Source organism: Hyla sarda, chromosome 1 (assembly GCF_029499605.1).
Source record: "Hyla sarda isolate aHylSar1 chromosome 1, aHylSar1.hap1, whole genome shotgun sequence".
In the NCBI taxonomy this organism is placed as follows: domain Eukaryota; kingdom Metazoa; phylum Chordata; class Amphibia; order Anura; family Hylidae; genus Hyla; species Hyla sarda.
In genome coordinates, this window is record NC_079189.1 from 186,360,164 (window position 1) to 186,382,426 (window position 22,263).

The 22,263-nt window shown below is 39.5% G+C and overlaps 1 protein-coding gene across 3 annotated transcripts in view; it reads left to right on the forward strand.

Moving 5' to 3' along the window:
* The first annotated feature begins 1,660 nt into the window (after positions 1–1,660).
* SYNPO2 (synaptopodin 2) overlaps positions 1,661–22,263 on the forward strand; it is a 330,432-nt gene continuing 309,829 nt past the window's right edge. For all 3 annotated transcript variants that reach the window (XM_056565740.1, XM_056565722.1, XM_056565731.1), the window contains exon 1: positions 1,661–1,859. In XM_056565740.1, the coding sequence (XP_056421715.1) occupies positions 1,755–1,859 (105 nt within the window). In that variant the 5' untranslated portion in view covers positions 1,661–1,754. The remainder of the gene's footprint in view (positions 1,860–22,263) is intronic.

A 22,263-nucleotide genomic window follows, 5' to 3' on the forward strand; every position in this document is an offset into this window, starting at 1 on the left:
TTGGAGGTTAGGAGACAGAGTTTTAAACCAAAGTCCAGTGTTTTATTCACAGTTGAGAACACAGCAAAACAGTCTTTAACGCAAAACAAAGGAAAAACACAACAAAGTCCACCTGTATATCCTTAGGCGTTTGTTCACACCTGCGTTCACGCCACACATCGACAGCACGTCTTTTCCAGGCACCAGCCAGGCTGTCCAGCAGCTCCCTCTCTTGGAGCTATCACGGGGAGACTCCACACACAGCCCTCCCTGGCACTGTGTGCTACAACTAGCAAGTCTCAATCCAATTTCTTTCCAATCCACCTGCAGCTGGTGAGGCAGCCTAGCTTTAGGCCAACGAAAAGCCCAGCCTGGATTGTGGGGAATGACCCCCACCCTGCACTTGGTCATTCCCGGTAAGAATATGTATATATATATATATATATATATATATATATATATATAAATAGTGACAATGTAGCAAGGGAAGGGTGTATTTCCCTAGCTAACCCTGGAGAAACCTTCAACTGTGGCCTAATTAATGAGGTAGCAAAAAGGGGAAGTGTGTTTATAAGGAAAGGAAACATTATAGTCTGGGCTTTCCCTAGAAGACAGCAAGATGGCTGTAGGGGGAGGCAGGGGTTCTGGTGAGGAACACACAGCCCGAGCTGTGAATGGCCCCAAGTGTGGACGAGACACAAAGCAAGAGGTTGCAAACGCTGTGTGTGAACAGTGAGTAGAAGGTTGCAGGAGGCATAAGTTTAACTGGCAGGGGAAAAGTCCACCAGTTGATAGACAGGGCATGCTGGATTGTTTAGTTAGTGACTGGACGGTCTAGGGTTTTGTTTTGTTCCTGTGTTATGGTTTTATTTATCCATCAACCTGTCTAATGAAGCTGGTGAGGGTCCGGACTTGCATAAAGTACTGTTGTTTGCCGGTTTATTGAAGTGGAAATGTGTCCTGTGGCTGTGTCAAGGATGATCCCAGAGCTATCCCCAGGGAGAAATCCTTACAATATATATATATATATATATATATATATATATTGCCAAAAAATGATGACAGTTAGAAAAAAAAAAATCAATAGAATGCAAAAATAAAATAAACAGTTTTGTCCTATAGGCAAAAATAGGCTGTGGACATAATTACTTAGTTTTTTTTTATTTATTTCAGTGTGTAGAAACTTTTGTAGTTGTAGTTGCTAAACTTTGGTGCCCTACATATGCCCTTCTCATTGTGTGTGCCTGCTGCCTACATAGGCATCAGTGTCCCTGCATGGATACGCACATATATAAATACATAGATATAGGATGTGTATTACAGAACTTCATCCTTATCCAGTACATGATGAGAATAATACATGCAGGGTCACACAACCTCCCTGTGTCTTCATTATATTTAATATATTATCGTTACTTCTGTCATGTAAATCCCATATACTAGTATGTAGGATACGATAGCCAATCCTTCTTTACTGCACACATAACTTTTTTGTTGCTAACTGATAGTTGCCAAGTGCTTATATTCTGAAAGGGAACTGATGCTTTCCCAGGATCTTGGGGTGGGATGGACATGTTCCTATGACGGTGCAGTGGGCTGATCCCTGGAGTTCTCTGCATGTATTTCATCCTCCTCCATAACCACATTTCAATGTGCAATAAGTCTCTGAGTGGTGCTGCACATACTCAGCTGGTCTGCTCACACCACTCAGGTTCAAACTACAAAAACTTTTTTTCATCATCAGGAAAGGAATTTATATTCAACCACAAGTCAAGATGGGCACTGGGGATTATATCTGTGTGACAATGACTGGTGGAGCACCCTGGGGTTTCAGACTGCAAGGTGGCAAGGGGTACCAGGAGCCTCTGCATGTTTGTAAGGTAAGGAGTATCTGTCATTTTGCCCTATGTCTGCCATGCCACTATCAATGCTTATACAATACTCCCTCATTTTGCCTGTTTGGTACTATGGGTTCAGTCTCCAAAAAAACACATAAAATACAGAGCTTTTGTGGAGTTTACAGCAGAGATTCTTAAGTCAGCTGCAAGAAAGTCTTTGATCATCAGTGATCACTGGGAATTCTTCATGTTGGAGACTGATGGTTTCCACATCACTGTACATAGGATGACATATCTGCTGATCTAGCACAGATTATACTTCTTGTAATAACTCTGTGCACAAATCATGTAGAGAAGCCTCTTGAAAAACATTGAGCTATATACACAGCCCGGGGCACCCAAAAAAAGGAACAAATGTGGTAATGTTTACATGGAGAACATGTTTAATGTCATTTTAATGGCACGCAAGCACTACTTCAAAACATGATTCCTATTTTATGTGGACCACAAGTGCTGGGTAATACATCAAGCTACAATCGAATCCTGACTTCACTGGACTGTAGTTATAAATATTTACAGGCATCTATACAATACACAAACATACACGTTTGTCTCCACATATGTTAAGTATCTACAATAGATCATTTCTATAGTATTCCAATAGAATACAAGTATAATAGCTGCCTAAATGCTATAATTCAGTGTGTCCCTAGGCCAGTCTTTCCCAACCAGGGTGCCTCCAGCTGTTGCAAAACTACAACTCCCAGCATGCCCGGACAGCCAAAGGCTGTCCGGGCATGCTGGGAGTTGTAGTTTTGCAACAGCTGGAGGCACCCTGGTTGGGAAACAATGCCCTAGGCACTGCATTGTCACTACATTATCATCATACATAAACCTACTACATTATCATCATACATAAACCTACTATATGATCATCATACATAAACCTACTACATTATCATCATACATAAACCTACTACATTATCATGATACATAAACCTACTACATTATCATCATACATAAACCTACTACATTATCATGATACATAAACCTACTACATTATCATGATACATAAACCTACTACATGATCATCATACATAAACCTACTACATGATCATCATACATAAACCTACTACATGATCATCATACATAAACCTACTACATGATCATCATACATAAACCTACTACATGATCATCATACATAAACCTACTACATGATCATCATACATAAACCTACTACATATTATCATCATACATAAACCTACTACATGATCATCATACATAAACCTACTACATAATCATCATACATAAACCTACTACGTTATCATCATACATAACCCTACTACATGATCATCATACATAAACCTACTACATGATCATCATACAAAAACCTACTACATTATCATCATACATAAACCTACTACATTATCATCATACATAAACCTACTACATGATCATCATACAAAAACCTACTACATTATCATCATACATAAACCTACTACATTATCATACATAAACCTACTACATTATCATCATACATAAACCTACTACATTATCATCATACATAAACCTACTGCATTATCATCATACATAAACCTACTACATTATCATCATACATAAACCTACTACGTTATCATCATACATAAACCTACTACGTTATCATCATACATAAACCTACTACATTATCATCATACATAAACCTACTACATAATCATCATACATAAACCTACTACATTATCATCATACATAAACCTACTACATAATCATCATACATAAACCTACTACATTATCATCATACATAAACCTACTACATTATCATCATACATAAACCTACTACATGATCATCATACAAAAACCTACTACATTATCATCATACATAAACCTACTACATTATCATACATAAACCTACTACATTATCATACATAAACCTACTACATTATCATCATACATAAACCTAATACATTATCATCATACATAAACCTACTACATTATCATCATACATAAACCTACTACATTATCATCATACATAAACCTACTGCATTATCATCATACATAAACCTACTACATTATCATCATACATAAACCTACTACGTTATCATCATACATAAACCTACTACATTATCATCATACATTAACGATGCAACACGGTAGTGTTGTAAATAATACATGAAATGGTAATACATCTATGCTACAATATTATTTCTATTTCCCTTATGTCTAGTACTGTATATCACTCTGCAAAACCTGTATCTTTACACAGTCACTAAAGTTCAACAAGTTACTCTTCTTTTTCTAAAAGTTACTAGTGCAAAATTACTCAGGGAATAAAAGCATCTTAAGACACAGAATAGGCATAGTGAAATCCTGCCACCTAGTGGGATGCCTTTGCACTGTCACTTATATTGCACAAGTTTCTAAAGTTTTTAGATAGAACTATAATTTACATTTTAACAAAGTTAGGCTGGATTCACATCACGTTTTTGCCATACTGTTTTCAATCCGTTTTTTTAAAGAAAACCGTATGCAAAAAAACGGATGGAACAGTATGTGAAAAAGCAAAGCAAAGTTAAAAAAGTTTTTAAACTATATACTGCTTTTAAAAGTGCATACAGTTCCGTCCGTTTTTATTTTTAAAAAAAATATGTTTTTGATAATTTTGTCCATTTTTAATGGGAGGGGTGTTGGGTGGGGACTTTAGGATGCAAATGCGCATGTGCAAAGTAAAAACCATATATGGTTTCCCATATGGAACTGTATATATGTGCGTTTCCCATTGACGTCCATGTTAAAAAAAACGTATGCGGTTGCAGTACGGTTTTTAAATCGAAGTCAAAACTGTGGTTGACCACGTTTTTGTCTCCGGTTACAAACCGTACTGCAACCGCATGAGGCCGGATGAAGTGGGTTAATCCCGCGAAACTACCGGTGTAGCCTCCGAGCACTCCTAGAACACGCCGAGTTTACCCATGTCCCCGGACTCCATGGATTAATGACCGAAGCCTAGCGGTGAGTGCATATTACTATTTTCTATATACCATATACGGTTTTTACTTTGCCCACCCAACACCCCTCCCATTAAAAATGGACAAAATTATCAAAAACGTATGTTTTTTTTTTTTTTATAAAAATGGACGGAACTGTATGCACTTTTAAAAACAGTATGCAGTTTAAAAACGCATATGGTTTACTTTTTCCCATACCGTTCCATCCGTTTTTTTTGCTATAGGGTTTTCTTTAGAAAAACGGATTGAAAACAGTATGGCAAAAATGTGATGTGAACCCAGCCTTACAGTGGTTGTATCCAGGGAGGAGGCTACTACTTATGAAGTGCAAAATTTTTAACAATGACCTGCCTTTTTTGCACAACTAACTCAATATTGTGTCTGAGATGCTCAAAATGCTGTAGTTTCCAAAAAAGATGACGACTACTTCCCTTGTGGTATGAGAAACTAAAATGAGCTGAGAGGCATGAGAAATGTGGCATGAGAAACTGAAATGAATGCGGGACTCCGTGCACCTGGATGGGGGCAATCTGAAATCCTGCCTCGACCATCAAGAGAGCTTCTTCTACCCCTGGAAACAAAGTTTAAAGTCTATCTGCATTATGGGAACTTTGTATGGGAACCAGCAGAATTGTGAGTGCAGCTCTAGGCTATAGTATAGACTATAACCAAGTTAAGTAATGCTATATATTTATCTTCAGGGATGGTTCATCACAGTTATAATGACCTAGTCGACAGGCCTATCACAAGTTAAAGGAGTAGTCCGGTGCGCACTTTTTTCCTTTTATCCCGTCCGGGCTGCAAAATAAAAGAAAACACACTTTCTCTTACCTGCAAACGAGCCCCCGGAGCTCCGGTACACTCCGGTACAGGTGTTCAGTCCCCGGGCTGTATTCTTCTTACTTCCTGTTAGCCCGGCATGTCACACGGAGCTTCAGCCTATCATCGGCCGCATCGATGTCCCGCCTCGGCCCATGATAGGCTGAAGCTCCGTGTGACGTGCCGGGCTATCACCGGCCGAGGCGGGACATCGATGCGGCCGGTGATAGGCTGAAGCTCCGTGTGACATGCCGGGCTAACAGGAAGTAAGAAGAATACAGCCCGGGGACCGAACACCTGTACCGGAGCTCCGGGGCTCGTTGGCAGTAAGAGAAAGTGTGTTTTCTTTTATTTTGCAGCCCGGACAGGATAAAAGGAAAAAAGTGCGCACCGGAGTAATCCTTTAAAGTGGTACTCCCGTGGAAAACTTTTTTTTTTTTAAATCAACTGGTGCCAGAAAGTTAAACAGATTTGTATATGACTTCTATTAAAAAAATCTTAATCCTTCCAGTACTTTTTAGGGGCTCTATACTACAGAAGAAATGCTTTTCTTTTTGGATTTCTCTGATGTCACGACCACAGTTCTCACTGTTGACCTCTGCTGTCCATTTTTGGAACTGTCCAGAGCAGGAGAAAACCCCCATAGCAAACATATGCTGCTCTGGACAGTTCCTAAAATGGACAGCAGAGGTCAGCAGAGAGCACTGTGGTCATGACATCAGAGAAATTCAAAAAGAAAACCCTTTCCTCTGTAGTATACAGCCCATAAAATGTATTGGAAGGATTAAGATTTTTTTAATAGAAGTGATTTACAAATCTGTTAAACTTTCTGGCAACAGTTGATTTAAAAAAAAAAAAGTTTTCCACTGGAGTACCCCTTTAAGCCAGAACACCCAGGGACATGCACAGATAAAATTGGGGACAGGGGCTGAACTATAAAAAAAAAAAAAAATGCACTTCTTATAATTATTTATATAAATGCCCACATAATGATACCAGACTTCCCTGAGCACTTATAGGAGGAACATCAAAAGTGCAGGGGCTCAAGTCAACCTGTGCACGTCCCTGCTGCTCTGTACTGACAAGGAGCAACAACCCCAAAACAGTGCTGTCTGCAGATGGGTCCTCGGCAGGTCATAACTAAGGGCAATTTGAGACCCGAACATGAGGTGGAGATAGAGGAATACCTTTGCAGTAGCACCTAATTCTTTATGACAAAACATTGCAGAAACAATTATTTATGTTAACCCCTTCCTTTCCTGACATTTGATGTACATACAAAATTGAGAAGTACTTCTGTCAAATTGCCATACAGTGTTTGCTCAGGAGCTGAGCTGGTGTGAAATAAAATAAGAAATAAACCTGTTTCTGTGAGAGTAGATGCCGTGATCAATAGTGACATCAAAGTGGTTGCATGGAGGGAAGGGCCTACTTTACCACCGTGGAAGGGCCTACTTTACCACCATTAAGAGATTTTTTCCTTCTTCCCTGTTTTTGGCAAACATTTCAAAAAACATTTTTTTGCAAAGAAGATGCTTCTTTCAGATGCTTGAATCCCAAAATATAGTACATTCCCAAATATGGATATTTAGTGACACATAATTAGCCCAAAAGAAGTCCCTTGCGCCTATTTTATGTCTTATGATCATAAAATAAACTACATGTGAACTGAATGTTTTATCATTGAATTCAATAAATTTTAGTGATAAAAGCCTATACTGTGGCCATTTTATGAGGCTTAACCCCATTTTGGCCTTAAGGGCAGAGCCAATTTAATTTTTTTGTGTTTTTTTTTTTTATTTTTATTTTTTTCACCTTCTAAGAGCTGATACATTGTTACCATAAAATGTACGTCGAAACCAACAAACCATTACTCATGGGGGCGGTATTGAAAAGTAAACTGCAATTTTACAGTTTTTTTGGGGGGAAGGGGGGTTTGTTTTTACTCAATGCACTTTATTGTAAAAATGACATGTTGACTGTAGGTTTATGTGTATATACCGTAGTTCTGAACTTTTTTTTAATTTTTTCATATATTGGGCTGTATGGGGGCTCATTTTTTTTGCACCGTGATCTGTAGTTTTAGTGAGTTCCATTTTTGTTCTGATGTAACTTTTTAGAAGCTGTGTAGAAGGTATTCAGCTCACCTTCCACGCCCCGCTGGGCACGGACTGGTACGGACCGTACCAAGGTAAATGCAGTAAAGGAAAGATGAATGTCCAGAGCTGCTCACGTGTAAAATGAAAATTCTTTATTGAAGCGTATACCCCATCGGTACAAAGGACACAGTAGTTACAGGTGACGCGTTTCAGCCCATCAAAGGGCCTTAGTTAGACTAAGGTCCTTTGATGGGCTGAAACACGTCACCTGTAACTACTGTGTCCTTTGTACCGATGGGGTATACGCTTCAATAAAGAATTTTCATTTTACACGGGAGCAGCGCTGGATATTCGTCTTTCCTTTACTGATGGAACTTTTTGATCACTTTTTATAAATTGTTTATTAATTCTTATCGTTTGTTACTTTTTCACATTTATTTCATTCACTGTGCGAGATCATAAACATTTTATTTTAATAGTTTGGACAAGCAGCGATACCAAATATGTTTATTATTTTCATTTTTTTGTAAAGTGGGAAAATAAGAGTGATTTTTTTTTCTTTATACATTTTGAAACTTTTTTTTTTTTTATGTGACATCAGTAGATAACATTCACTGTAATCGGCACCCACAGATACAGCTGAGCTATGCTTGGTTGTTATGGGCATAATCTCTACAGTTGTTCTCTCACAGTTTGAGAAACCAGGGTCACTATGGTCCTATGGAGCCCATTGGTTTTCCTTTACAGCTTATTATATATCTTCTTAAAAAGCTAGTAATCACTTTGGATAGTATAGTTTACCATGTTTCACTGTAGAAGAGGTGAGTAAGAATGGTCCCATTTGACTTATAACATAAACAACATTTTTGTTCTTAAGAAGTTTCTCTTACATCTCTGTGTTCTCTGATGGATCACTATTTCTCAATGTTTTGACGATAAGGCCACAGCCAAAAAATTCTTATTCTCTTTGCTCATTTTTTCTCAACATGTTTAAAGTCCTTTTGTGTAAGATATTTAGCAATGATCCTGCATTAAAAGTTATCATGCTGTGTTAGGCAAGGTTTACACTACGTTTGTGTCTCATTATGTCTCCTTTTTTATAGTTAAAGGAGAAATGCGGTGGAAAACCTTTACCTTCCCCTGTGCCCGGGCTGCAAAAACAAAAGAAAAAACATAAACTCACCTTCCTACGTTCCCCCGTTGCGCTGGTATCGGCATCCCGTTCCTCCGGCGATGCTCGGGTCCCTGCTTTTTAAGCTCAGAATGTCACACTCCGGTCTCTGGCCCGAGCTCCTTACATGACAGTGTGCTCAGCCTATCACCAGCCGAGGCGGGACATCGCTGCGGCCGGCGATACGCTGACCGCAGTGTGATGTTCCAAGGATAAGAAGCAGGAACCCGAGTAGTGCCAGAGGAACGGGATGCCGATAACGGCGCAACGGGGGAACATAGGAAGGTAAGTTAAAGTTTTCATTTTTTGTTTTTGCAGCCCGTGCACAGAGGAAGGTAAGGGTTTAAGGGTCTATTTACACGTACAGTATTCTGTGTTCAGTCATTCAGTTTACATTGAAATCTGGGGGCAATTAAAACTAAAATTAGCGGGCTCACATCAAAATCCTGCACATCAAATCTGCATATCAAATCTGTGCAGAATACTTTATGGGGGAGATTTATCAAATCCTGTCCAGAGGAAAAGTTTCTGAGTTGCCCATAGCAATCAATCAGATTGCTTCTTTCATTTTTTTTCTTTACAAATTAAAGAAGCAATCTGATTGGTTGCTATGGACAACTCAGCAACTTTTCCTCTGGACAGGCTTTGATAAATCTCCCCCTATGTGTGAATAGACCATAAAGAAGTTTTTGCCACCATGGACACTTGTTCCCTATACATATGATAGGGAATAAGTGTCAGATTGTTGAGGAGTCTGACTCCTGGGGTCCCTCTGCGATCTTGAGAAAGGGACTCCCGAAACTCCCGAATGTAGCGGTGTGCCTGATGCATTTCGCCACACAATGATGTACCCTTTCAAAGGCAGGCTCTATCAATAGCTTACTCAGACCAGAAATGCATTGTGTGCACAAAATAAACGTAAAAAATTACTTGCTGTGTATTTGACAGCGCGATCTAATTTGACAGCGCAATCTAAGGTCCCGAATCTTTCTATGAGAATTTCGTCCATTGTTCAAGCCCACCTTGACATGCGTGGTGATCTGCAACAATCAAAGTTTCTTTTCTACTGTGATATGTCCTTTGAATGTTGTGCTTCATATTGCACAACTCTTCTGGTGAGTGTGTTTTAACCTTTCAATATGTGATTTATCTAAAGGAATCCATGCAAGGAGCAGTCTTTTTCTCATGACTTTATAGAATAGATTTGTATGGTACTTTAAGAGATCCATCTGATCATGGGGGCGAGCGATTCTTGGGGGCGTCTTGGGCTACCAGACTGCCTGGAAAGTTTAAAAATATCCTGAAATGTGAGTAATGCTTTAAAGGGGTACTCCAGTGGAAAAAAAAATTTTCTCATATCCAGGGCCGACCTTTGGGCCGCACAGGGTGCCATAGCAACAGGGGCGCCGGGCGGCCGACACAGCTCACAGTGTAACAGGCCAGTGTGAGGTGGAATTTTGGGCCCCCGTGAAAACTTGCATCCACTCCTCCCCCAGCCCTCCGAAGATTTCCAAAGCTAGAGCTGGGGGAGGGCAGAGCAAGGAGAGAGAGGAGGTACATGCCCCCTCCCTCATCTCCTCTCCCTGAGCCCCGAAGGATGCAGGTCTGCACGGGGAGAGAGTACACGCCCCCTCCCTAATCTCCCCGAGCTCGGGAGGACGCAGGTCTGCACGGGGAGAGAATACAGGCCCCCTCCCTCATCTCCCCAAGCTCGGGAGGACGCAGGTCTTTACGGGGAGAGAGTACACGCCCCCTCCCTCATCTCCCCGAGCTCGGGAGGATGCAGGTCTTTACGGGGAGAGAGTACATGCCCCCTCCCTCATCTCCCCGAGCTCGGGAGGACGCAGGTCTTTACAGGGAGAAAAAAACCAGAGCAGGGGGAGAGAGGAGGAGCATGGCTCCCGCATCTCCCCTCGGAGGACGCAGGTCTGCACAGGGAGAAAGAAGCCAAAGCAGTGTTCCTTATCTCCCCTGCCTGAGCTCTGTCTGTGTTTACTGAACAGGATGACAAAGTACATGGGCTGGGGATTCATACACTGCAGGGACTGGGGAATAAATCTCTGACTGGGGATGATTTTTTTGTGAGAAGGGGGAGGGGGGCACATGATGGGAGTTGTAGTCCCTGTTATGTGTGTGTGTGTGTATGCTAGTGTTTCCCAACCAGGGAATGCTGGGAGTTGTAGTCCCTGTTATGTGTGTGTATGCTAGTGTTTCCCAACCAGGGAATGCTGGGAGTTGTAGTCCCTGCTATGTGTGTGTGTATGCTAGTGGTTCCCAACCAGGGCATGCTGGGAGTTGTAGTCCCTGTTATGTGTGTGTGTGTGTATGCTAGTGGTTCCCAACCAGGGAATGCTGTGTTGTAGTTGTGTGAATGCTGTGTTGTAGTTAAATTACCTGTAATAAAAAAAAAATATTTGTAACAAAGATTTTTTTTCCTCGTGTATGTTTATGGGGTAATAGGGGGGGGGGGAGGGGGCACCACAAGGTTAGCTCGCACAGGGCGCCTGAACACCTAAGGCCGGCCCTGTTCATATCAACTGGCTCCAGAAAGTTAAACAGATTTGTAAATTATTTCTATTAAAAAATAGTAACCCTTCCAGTACCTATCAGCTACTGTATGCTCCAGAGGAAGTTGAGTTGTACTTTTCTGTCTGACCACAGTGCTCTCTGCTAACACCTCTGTCTGTGTCAGGAACTTTCCAGAGTAGGAGCAAATCTCCCTATCCTGCTCTGGACAGTTCCTGATACAGACAGAGGTGTCAGCAGGGAGCACTGTGGTTAGACTGAAAAGAACAATTCAACTTTTCAGCAGAGAGCACTGTGGTTAGACTTAAAAGAACAACTCAGTTCAACAACTCTCCAGTATACAGCACCTGATAAGTAAACTACTGGAAGGGTTAAGATTTTTTAATAGAAGTAATTTACAAATCTGTTTAACTTTCTGGAGCCAGTTGAAATGTAAAAAAATAAATAAAAGGACAGCTATTGTTTTAAATGTGTACCATGTAATGCATACATTTTTCTATGGTGGGGTGGCGGTGCAGGAAAGTTGGACGCTTGCCACCAGGTTTCCTCACTGATAACACCTGATAGGAGATAAGACGTCTAGGGACGGAGTACCCCTTTAAGCCTGTATACATATGTGTTTAGGTAAGAAACATTTTTCAATTACTGTATGCAAATCATCCCCAACTCATAATTTCTGATCCTTAACTTGACTAGGATAGGATTGTTTTGCGCAGAAACAAAACCTACAAAACCTTGAGTTTATTGATCTAAATGGCTGCTTATTCTGGACAGTCATTCTCAGTGGGTAATCCTTTTTAGAGGATGATCCTTCTCAGTGGGCAGTCCTTGGTAGGTCTTCCCTCTCTGTGATTGGCAGTTATCGCTGCACAATCATACAGGGGAAGATGTCAGTCATTGTTCAAGACCATCCAATGGATTCACTTATTTTCACAAAAATAAATATGACTATGAAACCATGGAATAAAATACCTGTGATTTTGACAGAGGAGGGCAGTGCAAGGATTTATATAGTATATTCTAATATTTTCTTCTTTTACTTTACAGTAATGTTTTTTTAAAGTGATATTGCCTAACAGTAGTGCTTTTATTCTTTTCATGGCAAACTCTGTTATTCCTAAGCTACAGTTTCTGTTATTACTACATCCACATACAGGTTTTTTTTGCTTCTATTGCTTAGCTTAAGAATTCTGTCAGCCTAGGCCTGTATTATTTCAGACCAGGCCTTTGCTAACAGCAAGAATGATGATTTAAAGCAGGCATGTGTACAAGGAAAATCAGTATAAAGCAGGAAATCCCTTCTGGATTGATGTAAAGTCCCCTGAAGAGAAAACTGTGGAAGTATGTCGAAGTGTTTCTTATCTCTTTTGGAATTTTGAGCAGTCCTTCTTGAAATGTTAATGGCAAATACAGTATTTAATCGGTTTTCAGGCTTTTGCTTAAAACTTTTTTTTTTTTTATGTGAAAATTTGTTATCCTATATTCAATGGGAGCAGAGATGATGCTTGCAAAACGAGGTATTTTCTGCAATTATACAATATTATTTGGCAGATTGTTTACCTTAAGATAACTGGACATGTCTGTGAGGCTGCATTCACACCACGTTTTTTACATACGGGTGCCGGATACGGCGGGGGGAGAAGCAAACCGGGCGCTCCCGTACCCCAGCCGGATCAGCCCGTGACTCCATTTACTTTAATGATCCGTATGCGGTTTTGGACTGGACCTAAAACCGTAGTATACTATGGTTTTAGGTCCGGTCAGAAAACCGCATACGGGTCAAAACTGAGCTGACCGGAGTCACCGTTTGACTCCAGTCGGATCATTAAAGTAAATGGAGTCACGGGCTGATCCGACTGGGGTACGGGAGCACCCAGTTTGCCCCTCCCCGCGCTGGATCCGGCACCCATATGTAAAAAACGTGGTGTGAATGCAGCCTAAGCCTGATCAAAACATGGGAGAGAACTCCAAATCTGTGGCAACAATTTCCCAATATAATCAATGTAATTGAATTGTGCATGATTTCAATCAGAGACCTATCGACACATCTTGTATTCTAATGGGTGATGGAGGTCCCCACCTATGACAGTTTAGGAAGTACAGAATATTCACATTAACCCCTTAGAGCTATTCAACATATTAATCTGTCAAGGCAGATGGGTCTCTATCCACAAGATCTATGCTCATGAGATCAGTGGCAAAAGTATGGCTATATGTAGATACATGGTCTAATAGTTTTTCTGTCATTGTTAGCTCAAGGTGTCACACAAGGTATTTTTCCATAAGAAACTATTGATTTTAATGGCCCAAACATGGTCAACTAGTGAGTACATTCAAGTAATAAAAAAAAAAAGATGAATGTGAGTCTGAAACAAAACTTGCATAAGCTTGGAATTTGACCCAAATATACAGTAGTCACTAGCTGACAACTTTTGGGCCATTAAAAATGATGGGGTTCATGCTTATCTGTGCCTGGATCCATTGGCACCCTATTTTCACATTTTTCTGATGTATCTGTGCCACAAAGAGCACAAATGTGGCATGAAAGCACCCTGACAGGAAATATGCTAGTATTTTAGTTTTGATTCCTAAAATATTAGTAAGGAATCAAATGATGGCTGCTTGAAGTCCCTTAGTGGGACAAAAATAGTAAAGTTAAGTTTAAGAACTAAATTCCTTTAAATATAAAAAATTTTACATATTTTTCTTTTAATATGCAGTTCACCATAATTAAAATACAAGTTTGTACGACTACAATCTCAATGACCAAAAAATAACTGTATTTTTTATACACCTAAACTCATAGGGTTAGAAAATAGCAATATTTTTTTAATTTCCCTCCAAAGAAAATATTAAAATTAAAGAAAAATTATACCCATAAACATTGTCAAAAAACCTATGAAAAGCAAGCCATCATACAGCCTAACTGATGAAAGAATAACATAATTTTGGGTCTTGAAATGCACAAAAAGCAGCTGCACAATAAACAGCAAGACAGTATTGGAATTGCTGCCACCAATTAAAAAAAAAAAAAAAAAAGCTAATCAAGAAATTTTTTGTATCCTAAAATGTCTCCATTAATAAATACAACCGGTGCATGAGAAACCATCATACAGCTACATGGACAGAAAAATAAAAAAGTTATTCACCTTAAATGATTATTGGGAAAAAAACAAAAACAAATAAAAATTGCAGTCCAATCTACTGATATCATGTTATAGAGCAGGAGAAGCTGAGAAGATTTATATATATATATATATATATATATATATATATATATATATAGTTTTATGATTAAAAAAAATAGTATAATTCGTCATTTATTCATGTAAATCTCTGTTTTAGGAGTCCAGTAGGCGGCACTAATCAGTGATTGATGCTCTTCTCTGTACAAGTGTGCATGCAGAATTAACCATCAGTCACTTATTAGGACCCACCCCCTTGACTCCTAAACCCAGATATTAAGATTAATAAATTATAAGTTCTACAACTTTTTTTCTTAAAATGATATATCAATCTGCTTAGCCAATCCTTCTCTATATCATGATGCATGCAGCTCATACAGCTTGAATAGAATGACTGGTTTCCTTTAAATGGGCACTGTCAGTGCTGTACATCTTGGCAAAACAATAGTGTTTCTAATACACTTCTTTTTAAAAAATTCACATTTTATAAAAAAAAAAACTGCCTTTGAAAATCACTCCACTAAGGGTCCCCATATCTCTTGGGACACTGATGAATCCCAAAGGTCATGGACAAGAGATGGCTGATGGATAAGACTGCAGGAGTAACACAGCTTGCAGCAACACTGCTGTAACACAGAGTTTTAGAAACATGTGCCTTCAGCTGTTGCAAAACTACAACTCCAAGCATGCCTGGACAGTCAAAGGATGTCTGGGCATGCTGAGAGTTGAAGTATTGCAAAAGCTGTAGGCACACAGCTTAAAAAAGAACCATCCAAACACTGTATCCCAACTATTCTAAAACTACAAGTGCCAGCATGCATTACAGCAAAAGGATGATACACATGAATGACATAGGAAAATATAGAACAAATAGAAAAAGTTTGCATAAAAACTACTGTACTTTTAGCAATAAACCTTTGTACTAATTTAGGAAGATCTAAGTTATATACTCACCATATTGTCTTTGGTGGTAGAGTACAGCCAATCTCCAATAATCCTTCTTCTTCTCTGTGTAACATGTACCGCATAAAACCATAGAGGAAAGGGTTACAGAGCAGGGCTGCTATGCTCCAGAAGTGAGTTAGCAGAGTGAGGGAGAGAGATGAGTCATGCAGAGTGCAGGCAAGAGAGGGACACGCCCTCTCCTCAAGAGAGAATGGAAGAGACAGTGAGCAGGTTTAATATGCTTTTTTTTTAGTGAAATATGAGTGATGGAGACATAAAATGATATATACATAATCAGGATTAGGTGCTGAGTAACATATAACAATTTTTGTGGGATCAGAGAGGTACGCTTTAAGGCTTTAAAGTATTTTACCATATGTTAATGATCATAGATTTCATAGTAAAATAATGCCAGAACAAGAGTAACTTCAATCTTTTTTTTAGTTAAGACATGTATTCTATTTACCTATGGTACAGCATTTTTGTTTTAGGGGGTATATCTCAAGCAATGTTGTAGTGAGCAGACAAGTATTCTTTACTCACATTACAATATTTTAATTTGTTTTTTAAAAGTGCACAAACACCATAGAAAAACATTTACCTGCATCTATTATGAGAATATGAAATTTACTGGTTTACAAAGCTTCATATGCAATTAAAATATAATGTAGATTATGCAACAAATAACCAAAAGGTATGCTAACAACAAGTAGTGTCCATCAGGTAGCATATCATTTATAACCAGGCAAGGATGGTATATCCTTGCACCTTGCAATAATATTTATGGTGGGAAAATACCATTGAAAGAGTAAATCGTACTTTGTACCGTTGGGAGCATTACGTTCTGCTATAGCAAAAAGCACTGTTTTACAACCATCTGGAAAACTTGACTTGATGGGACGTTATAGCCTTGCATCATATGATATCCTAGACGGGACAGGGGAATTCTCATGCCCTCTGTGAAAGAATCACAGGCTGATTATGTGCCAGTGGGCGTGTCAATATTAATTAATTTAATTTAATAATTTATTTGCATTCTAAAACATAAGAAAACTAACATTACTTTAAGTATTAAATTAACCCTATTCATGAGAAAATATACAGACTAAAAGTTGTCCATTTCGCCATAACAACAGCTCATCCATTTTCTAACTTGGGAAATTATAGCTGGAACCTAACTTTTTATACCTTTTAGATCCATACCAGCATGGATATACTTGCTGACAGTTTTGTTTGCTCAAGACTGTCCAATGAACTGGACCTCAAAAGGGTTAAAGGGGTGTTCCATGAAAAAATTTTTTTTTCATATCAACTGGCATCAGAAAGTTAAACAGATTTGTAAATGACTTCTATAAAAAATCTTAATCCTACCAGTACTTATCAGCTGCTGAAGTTGAGTTGTTCTTTTCTGTCTGACAACAGTGCTCTCTGCTGACACCTGTCTGTCTCAGAAACTGTCCAGAGCAGGAGAGGTTTGCTATGGGGATTTGTTGCTACTTTGGACAGTTCCTGAGAGAGACAGAGGTGTCAGCAGAGAGCACTGTTGTCAGACAGAAAAGAACAACTCAATTTCAGTAGCTGATATAAGTACTGATATGATTAATATTTTTGAACAGAAGTAATTTACAAATCTGTTTAACTTTCTCCATTAATTTCAATGCAAGCCAATGACACGCCCCCTCTCATAAGCTTGCATTGAGGGGGCGGAACATGATGTCACACGGGGGCGGAGCTGTGACATTACAATACTCCGTCCCCGTGATCGTTATTCATCAGACCCGGCGCAAACAGAGGCTGAGGTTAGCAGGGTGCTGCATGAAAGATTGTGGGGGTCCCCAGTGGCGGGATCCCCGTGATCAGTGATCAGGCATATTATCCCCTATACTTTGGATAGGGGATAAGATGTCTTAGGGCCGCAGTACCCTTTTAATTGTCCTCCATTCTTGGGATCTGTGGTGATCACGGCAGTCAGAAGCCTAAAGATCTTGGGATAACCCCTTGGGATAACCCCTTTAACTATCCAGCAAATTCAGATTCAAATCTTGTCAAGTATGCAAAGTCTCCTATGGATCAATATTTTATCACATATAATGCACTTTAGTGTTAATAGGTTAAAGATAGTAAACCTAGTCTTCTCCATTGTAATAAAACAAAGCTCAAATTCCAAATTAGCACTGTAAAAGTAATGTATTATAATAAAGTGAGGAATAAAGCTGGATCAAGTAGAAAAGCTTTGGCAATGTAGTGTGACACGCAGTAAAAGGGATGAACTCAGCAAATGCTTATATTTCGGTATAAATGATCCATAAGTTGATGGTTTAAACATTGTTTAGTATCCAATACAAAGCAAGCACAGTGAGGTAATCCTTCATATATCCCATGACCTGCTGTGGAGCCTGTGAAAAGAACAGATGTCAGGATAAATTATATGATAATAATAGTTCAGAAGCATGTTAAATTAGCTGTTAGATAGCGTAGAAGACATGGGGAAGCTGGGGTGTAATCCACTTTAATGTATACCAGGTCCACTTTTCAACTAAACTTTCAATTCCCCAAACATTTCCCACTTATTCTTTCTGTGAAATAAGCTGTTGGAGATCTGTTTGATGGGCTGTTTTTCATTTTAATAGAGGAGATTCGGTAACATTCAGCAAGAGAAGCACACATGCAATGATCATAGCTTATGAAGCGGAGTTGCCAAGTGTTGAATACAAATATAAACTCAGTTCATAACACATGACGTATAGTAGAACAGATGTAGCTATGCGGAGAAAGGAAATCAAACAAAAGAAAATCCACATTAATCTATTCTCCTTTTCTTTAAATGAGACTATGTATTGTTATATAAATAATATTGTGAACATACAGGAAATCTTTTCCAGGTAAATTAGTACATTTGCTAATGGATACTTTTTATAAAAACACCTCTTTTCATTAGCTCACAGTGTTAGAAATCCTCTCAGGGGAAGGGGCGTGTCCCTCCTTGTGGTGGTGGGAGGTGATTGGTGTGTCTGCTCATGCAGACTTGTCCATGACTCATGGACAAGCCTGATGCTGCTGCAGAACTGGTTAGTGTCCCAGTAGGAATGGGGACCTCTAGTGGTGGGATTTTTAGGAGCCATTTTCTTTATTAAATATTGAACATTTTGAAACCACATTTTAAAAACCATTTTAAACAACATATAAAACGTTTTTAGATCTGACATTGCCAATTTAAGTTTTTTCTTTTCACTAAGTTAGCAAAGATTTCTAACATTCTGTTCTCACTTTGTTACTTTTTTTTACTTTATTTTAGCCTGCAACACAACTATGTGAAAAAAGTGAACGGGTGTGAGGACTTTACTAATCCATTGTATTGTTTATGATGCAGTTACATTTCCTACTGTCCATACATCAACCTCTGCCATAGTGTAGGGTTTCACTTGCTCATATGTAGGGATTTCTCCTGCTTTATTTAAACAATGTAACCATCGCACTAAGCTTTGGGCACAATATTGTTTTCTTTGGCTACTCATAGGTTCTCTAAAACTGACATTCCAAATGTTTATTTAAGAAATAAGATAATATGACAAATGTTGTAAAGTAGGTTGGAGATTTGATGACAGGAACCAGATATATGTATATATATATATATGTAGAGCATGTACAACAATCCATCATAATATTAAAACCACTGATCCGTGGCATAAAAGCTGCAAACTGCTACAGCAAACTGGCACTCCATCTTTAAAGCCTGACATTGCAGACTTCTAGTTTGCACAGCATACATACAGTACAGTAAGATGGTATGACAGCAATAGGAATTTATATCTTACTGACAAAAACAATGATCTCACCTGAAGATGTCAGCTTCATACTGTTTGCCCCTAGAATGTGTACTTTGTGCCCCTAGAATGGGTCTCCCAGTGCAGAAACGGTGAATTTCTTATGGTTTCTTTTTTGTAAACTTTATATGGTTATGTTTAGTTCAAGAAATCTGTACAAATGCAAATGTGTGGTCATAAACCAGACATTTGCATTTGTTCGGATTTCTTGAACGAAATTTGTAATAATATAAATAGTTTTCTATAAATAAAAAATACTCTCCCACAAGCTATAAATAACATGCAGCCAGCAATTGAAGCAAAACTTGAAGAATATAATTGTGACGCAGAACATACTAAATGCTTAGTATGACTGGCATTTCAAATTAACCATTAAAGAGGTTGTGCTTCCTGGATGGATGGGGTGTAAAAAATAATAAAAATGCAATATTCTCCTGTTCCTAGCACCTGCCGTGCCAATGTCGCCGATCCCTGCTTCTTCCAGGTTGCTATGATGTCCCAACAGCACAAGAACCAGCACACCATTGTGTTCTATTGCTTTTTTTGGTCTACATTTGCAAATTGTTGTTATTTTTGTGCTAATTGCAGGGTTTTTTTTGCGTTTTTTCCCCCCAAAGTTCTACAATCCGTCATTTTGACCTTTTGGTGTTGTTAGATCATTTTTTAAAGTGACAGATGCACTGGTCATGAATTTATTATCTGCATGTTTTTTTTTTATTTTTGTGCAACCTCCTGACCAGGTTTAAAAAAGATTACTACTCCTGTCTGTTTGCCAAAAATAAAAAATCATCAGCCAGAGTGAAAGAGAGGGAGAGAGCCTGTGAGCCCTAGCAGCAATGTTTCAGAATCAGATCCCTTTGTCAATGCTGCAAACATGCACCCTTCACCATGTTACATTTCAATGCAAATCTTGCAAGATTTTGTATTCCAATTTAAAATCACATATACAACATCATTTTATTATTGGGGCATAAATATCCTACGGAAATAGTACTATGGTTACAAAAATACATTAAAGGGGTACTCCGGGGGCAAAATACATTTTTTTTAATCAACTGGTGCCAGAAAGTTAAACAGATTTGTAAATTACTTCTATTAAAAAATCTTAATCCTTTCAGTACTTATCAGGTGCTGTTTGTGCCACAGGAATTTGTATTTCTTTCTGGAATTCAGTCTGACCACAGTGCTCTCTGCTGACACATCTGTCCATGTCAGGAACTGTCCAGAGTACAAGCAAATCCCCATAGCAAACCTTTTCTGTTCTAGACAGTTCGTGATACGGACAGAGGTGTCAGCAGAGAGCACTGTGGTCAGATTGAAAAGAATTCCAGAAAGGAATACAACTTCCTGTGGAGCATACAGCAGCTGATAAGTACTGTAAGGATTAAGATTTTTAAATAGAAGTAATACAAATGTGTTTAACTTTGTGGAAACAGTTGATTTAAAAAAAATAGCTTTCCACTGGAGTACCCCTTTAATACCATTCGGGGGTCAGCGCAATGAGTCTAGTTATCAAAAAAAAAAAAAAACATCCTGTTGTAACAGCTTCCTTTTAACCCATTCGCTACATGAACCATGAATTTCCTCTAATGCTATCCACCTTAATTCACATATTTGATGCTCTTTTTCGATGAAGGGCCTAACTACACGTGTTTTGCAATATTTATCAGTTTCAATCTCTCTTTCCTGTTTTGACTTCTTTGCATTTCGTGACTGTCTGATTGGACTATGGTCTGGAGTGGTGTGGAGCCTCCAGCTCCAGGTGCATTTATAGTTACCCGGCTTTTTTATTGTTTTGTATGGAGCCATATGTCATGCAGCAGCAATAGGGAACCCTGTGCTATGACATCCAGAAGAAGGGACATACTCCTGATTCACAGCATGTCTATATAACATTTAACAGTAATCAAATCTGTTTTGATCATATTGTTCTGTTTTGAACATATTTTTTTTTTAAACATTTTTAACATCTTTGTAGTCCCATTAGTAAACTTGTCCATGGGATTTCTTGATCACTCATACCGTGTTTCCCCGAAAATACACCCTACCCCAAAAATAGGCCCTAGCTGGATTATCGGGGTGGGCTGCAATATAAGCCCTACCCCGAAAATTTGACCTAGACCAGTGGTCTCCAACCTGCGGACCTCCAGATATTGCAAATGTTTGCAACATCTGAAGGTCCGCAGGTTGAAGACCACTGACCTAGACAATGCCCGGGCTGCAAATATTAAAAAACAAACTTTAACTTACCTTCATCCTCGGTTCCCCGTTGCTAAGGAATGGGCCTCACTGTCCTCCGCTGTTATCGCTGCGGTCCTGGGGATGGGAACATCACAGAGCCTTCATCCTATCACCGTCCGCAGCGATGTCCCGCTTCGGCCGATGATAGGCTGAGCCCACTGTGATGTAAGAAGCCGGCCGGCTTCTTACATGACAGTGGGCTCAGCCTTTCATCGGCCGATGCGGGACATCGCTGCGGCCGGTGATAGGCTGAAGGCTCTGTGACGTCCCAACACCAGGAAGCAGCAAGAACAGTGGAGGGACCATGAGGCCAGTGCCTTAGCAACGGGGAAAGGAGGACGAAGGTAAGTTAAATTTTGTTTTTTAATATTTGCAGCCCAGGCACAGGAATACAAAGCGCAGCGGCTGATAATTATTTGGCAGGGGGGGAGGGAAGCTGCGCTCGCGGGTGACAAACGATTAGTACCCCGATGGGGTGCAGCGCTGGGCTGATAAACCGGGGGGGGGGGGGGGAGGGACGTTGGGGGGCAGAGCTGCGCCCACCACATGATGATAATGCGTGGGGGGGGGGGGTGTAAATACCGTGGAACCGCCATATTGTTCAATGTACATATGGTACCGTATATAAATAAGC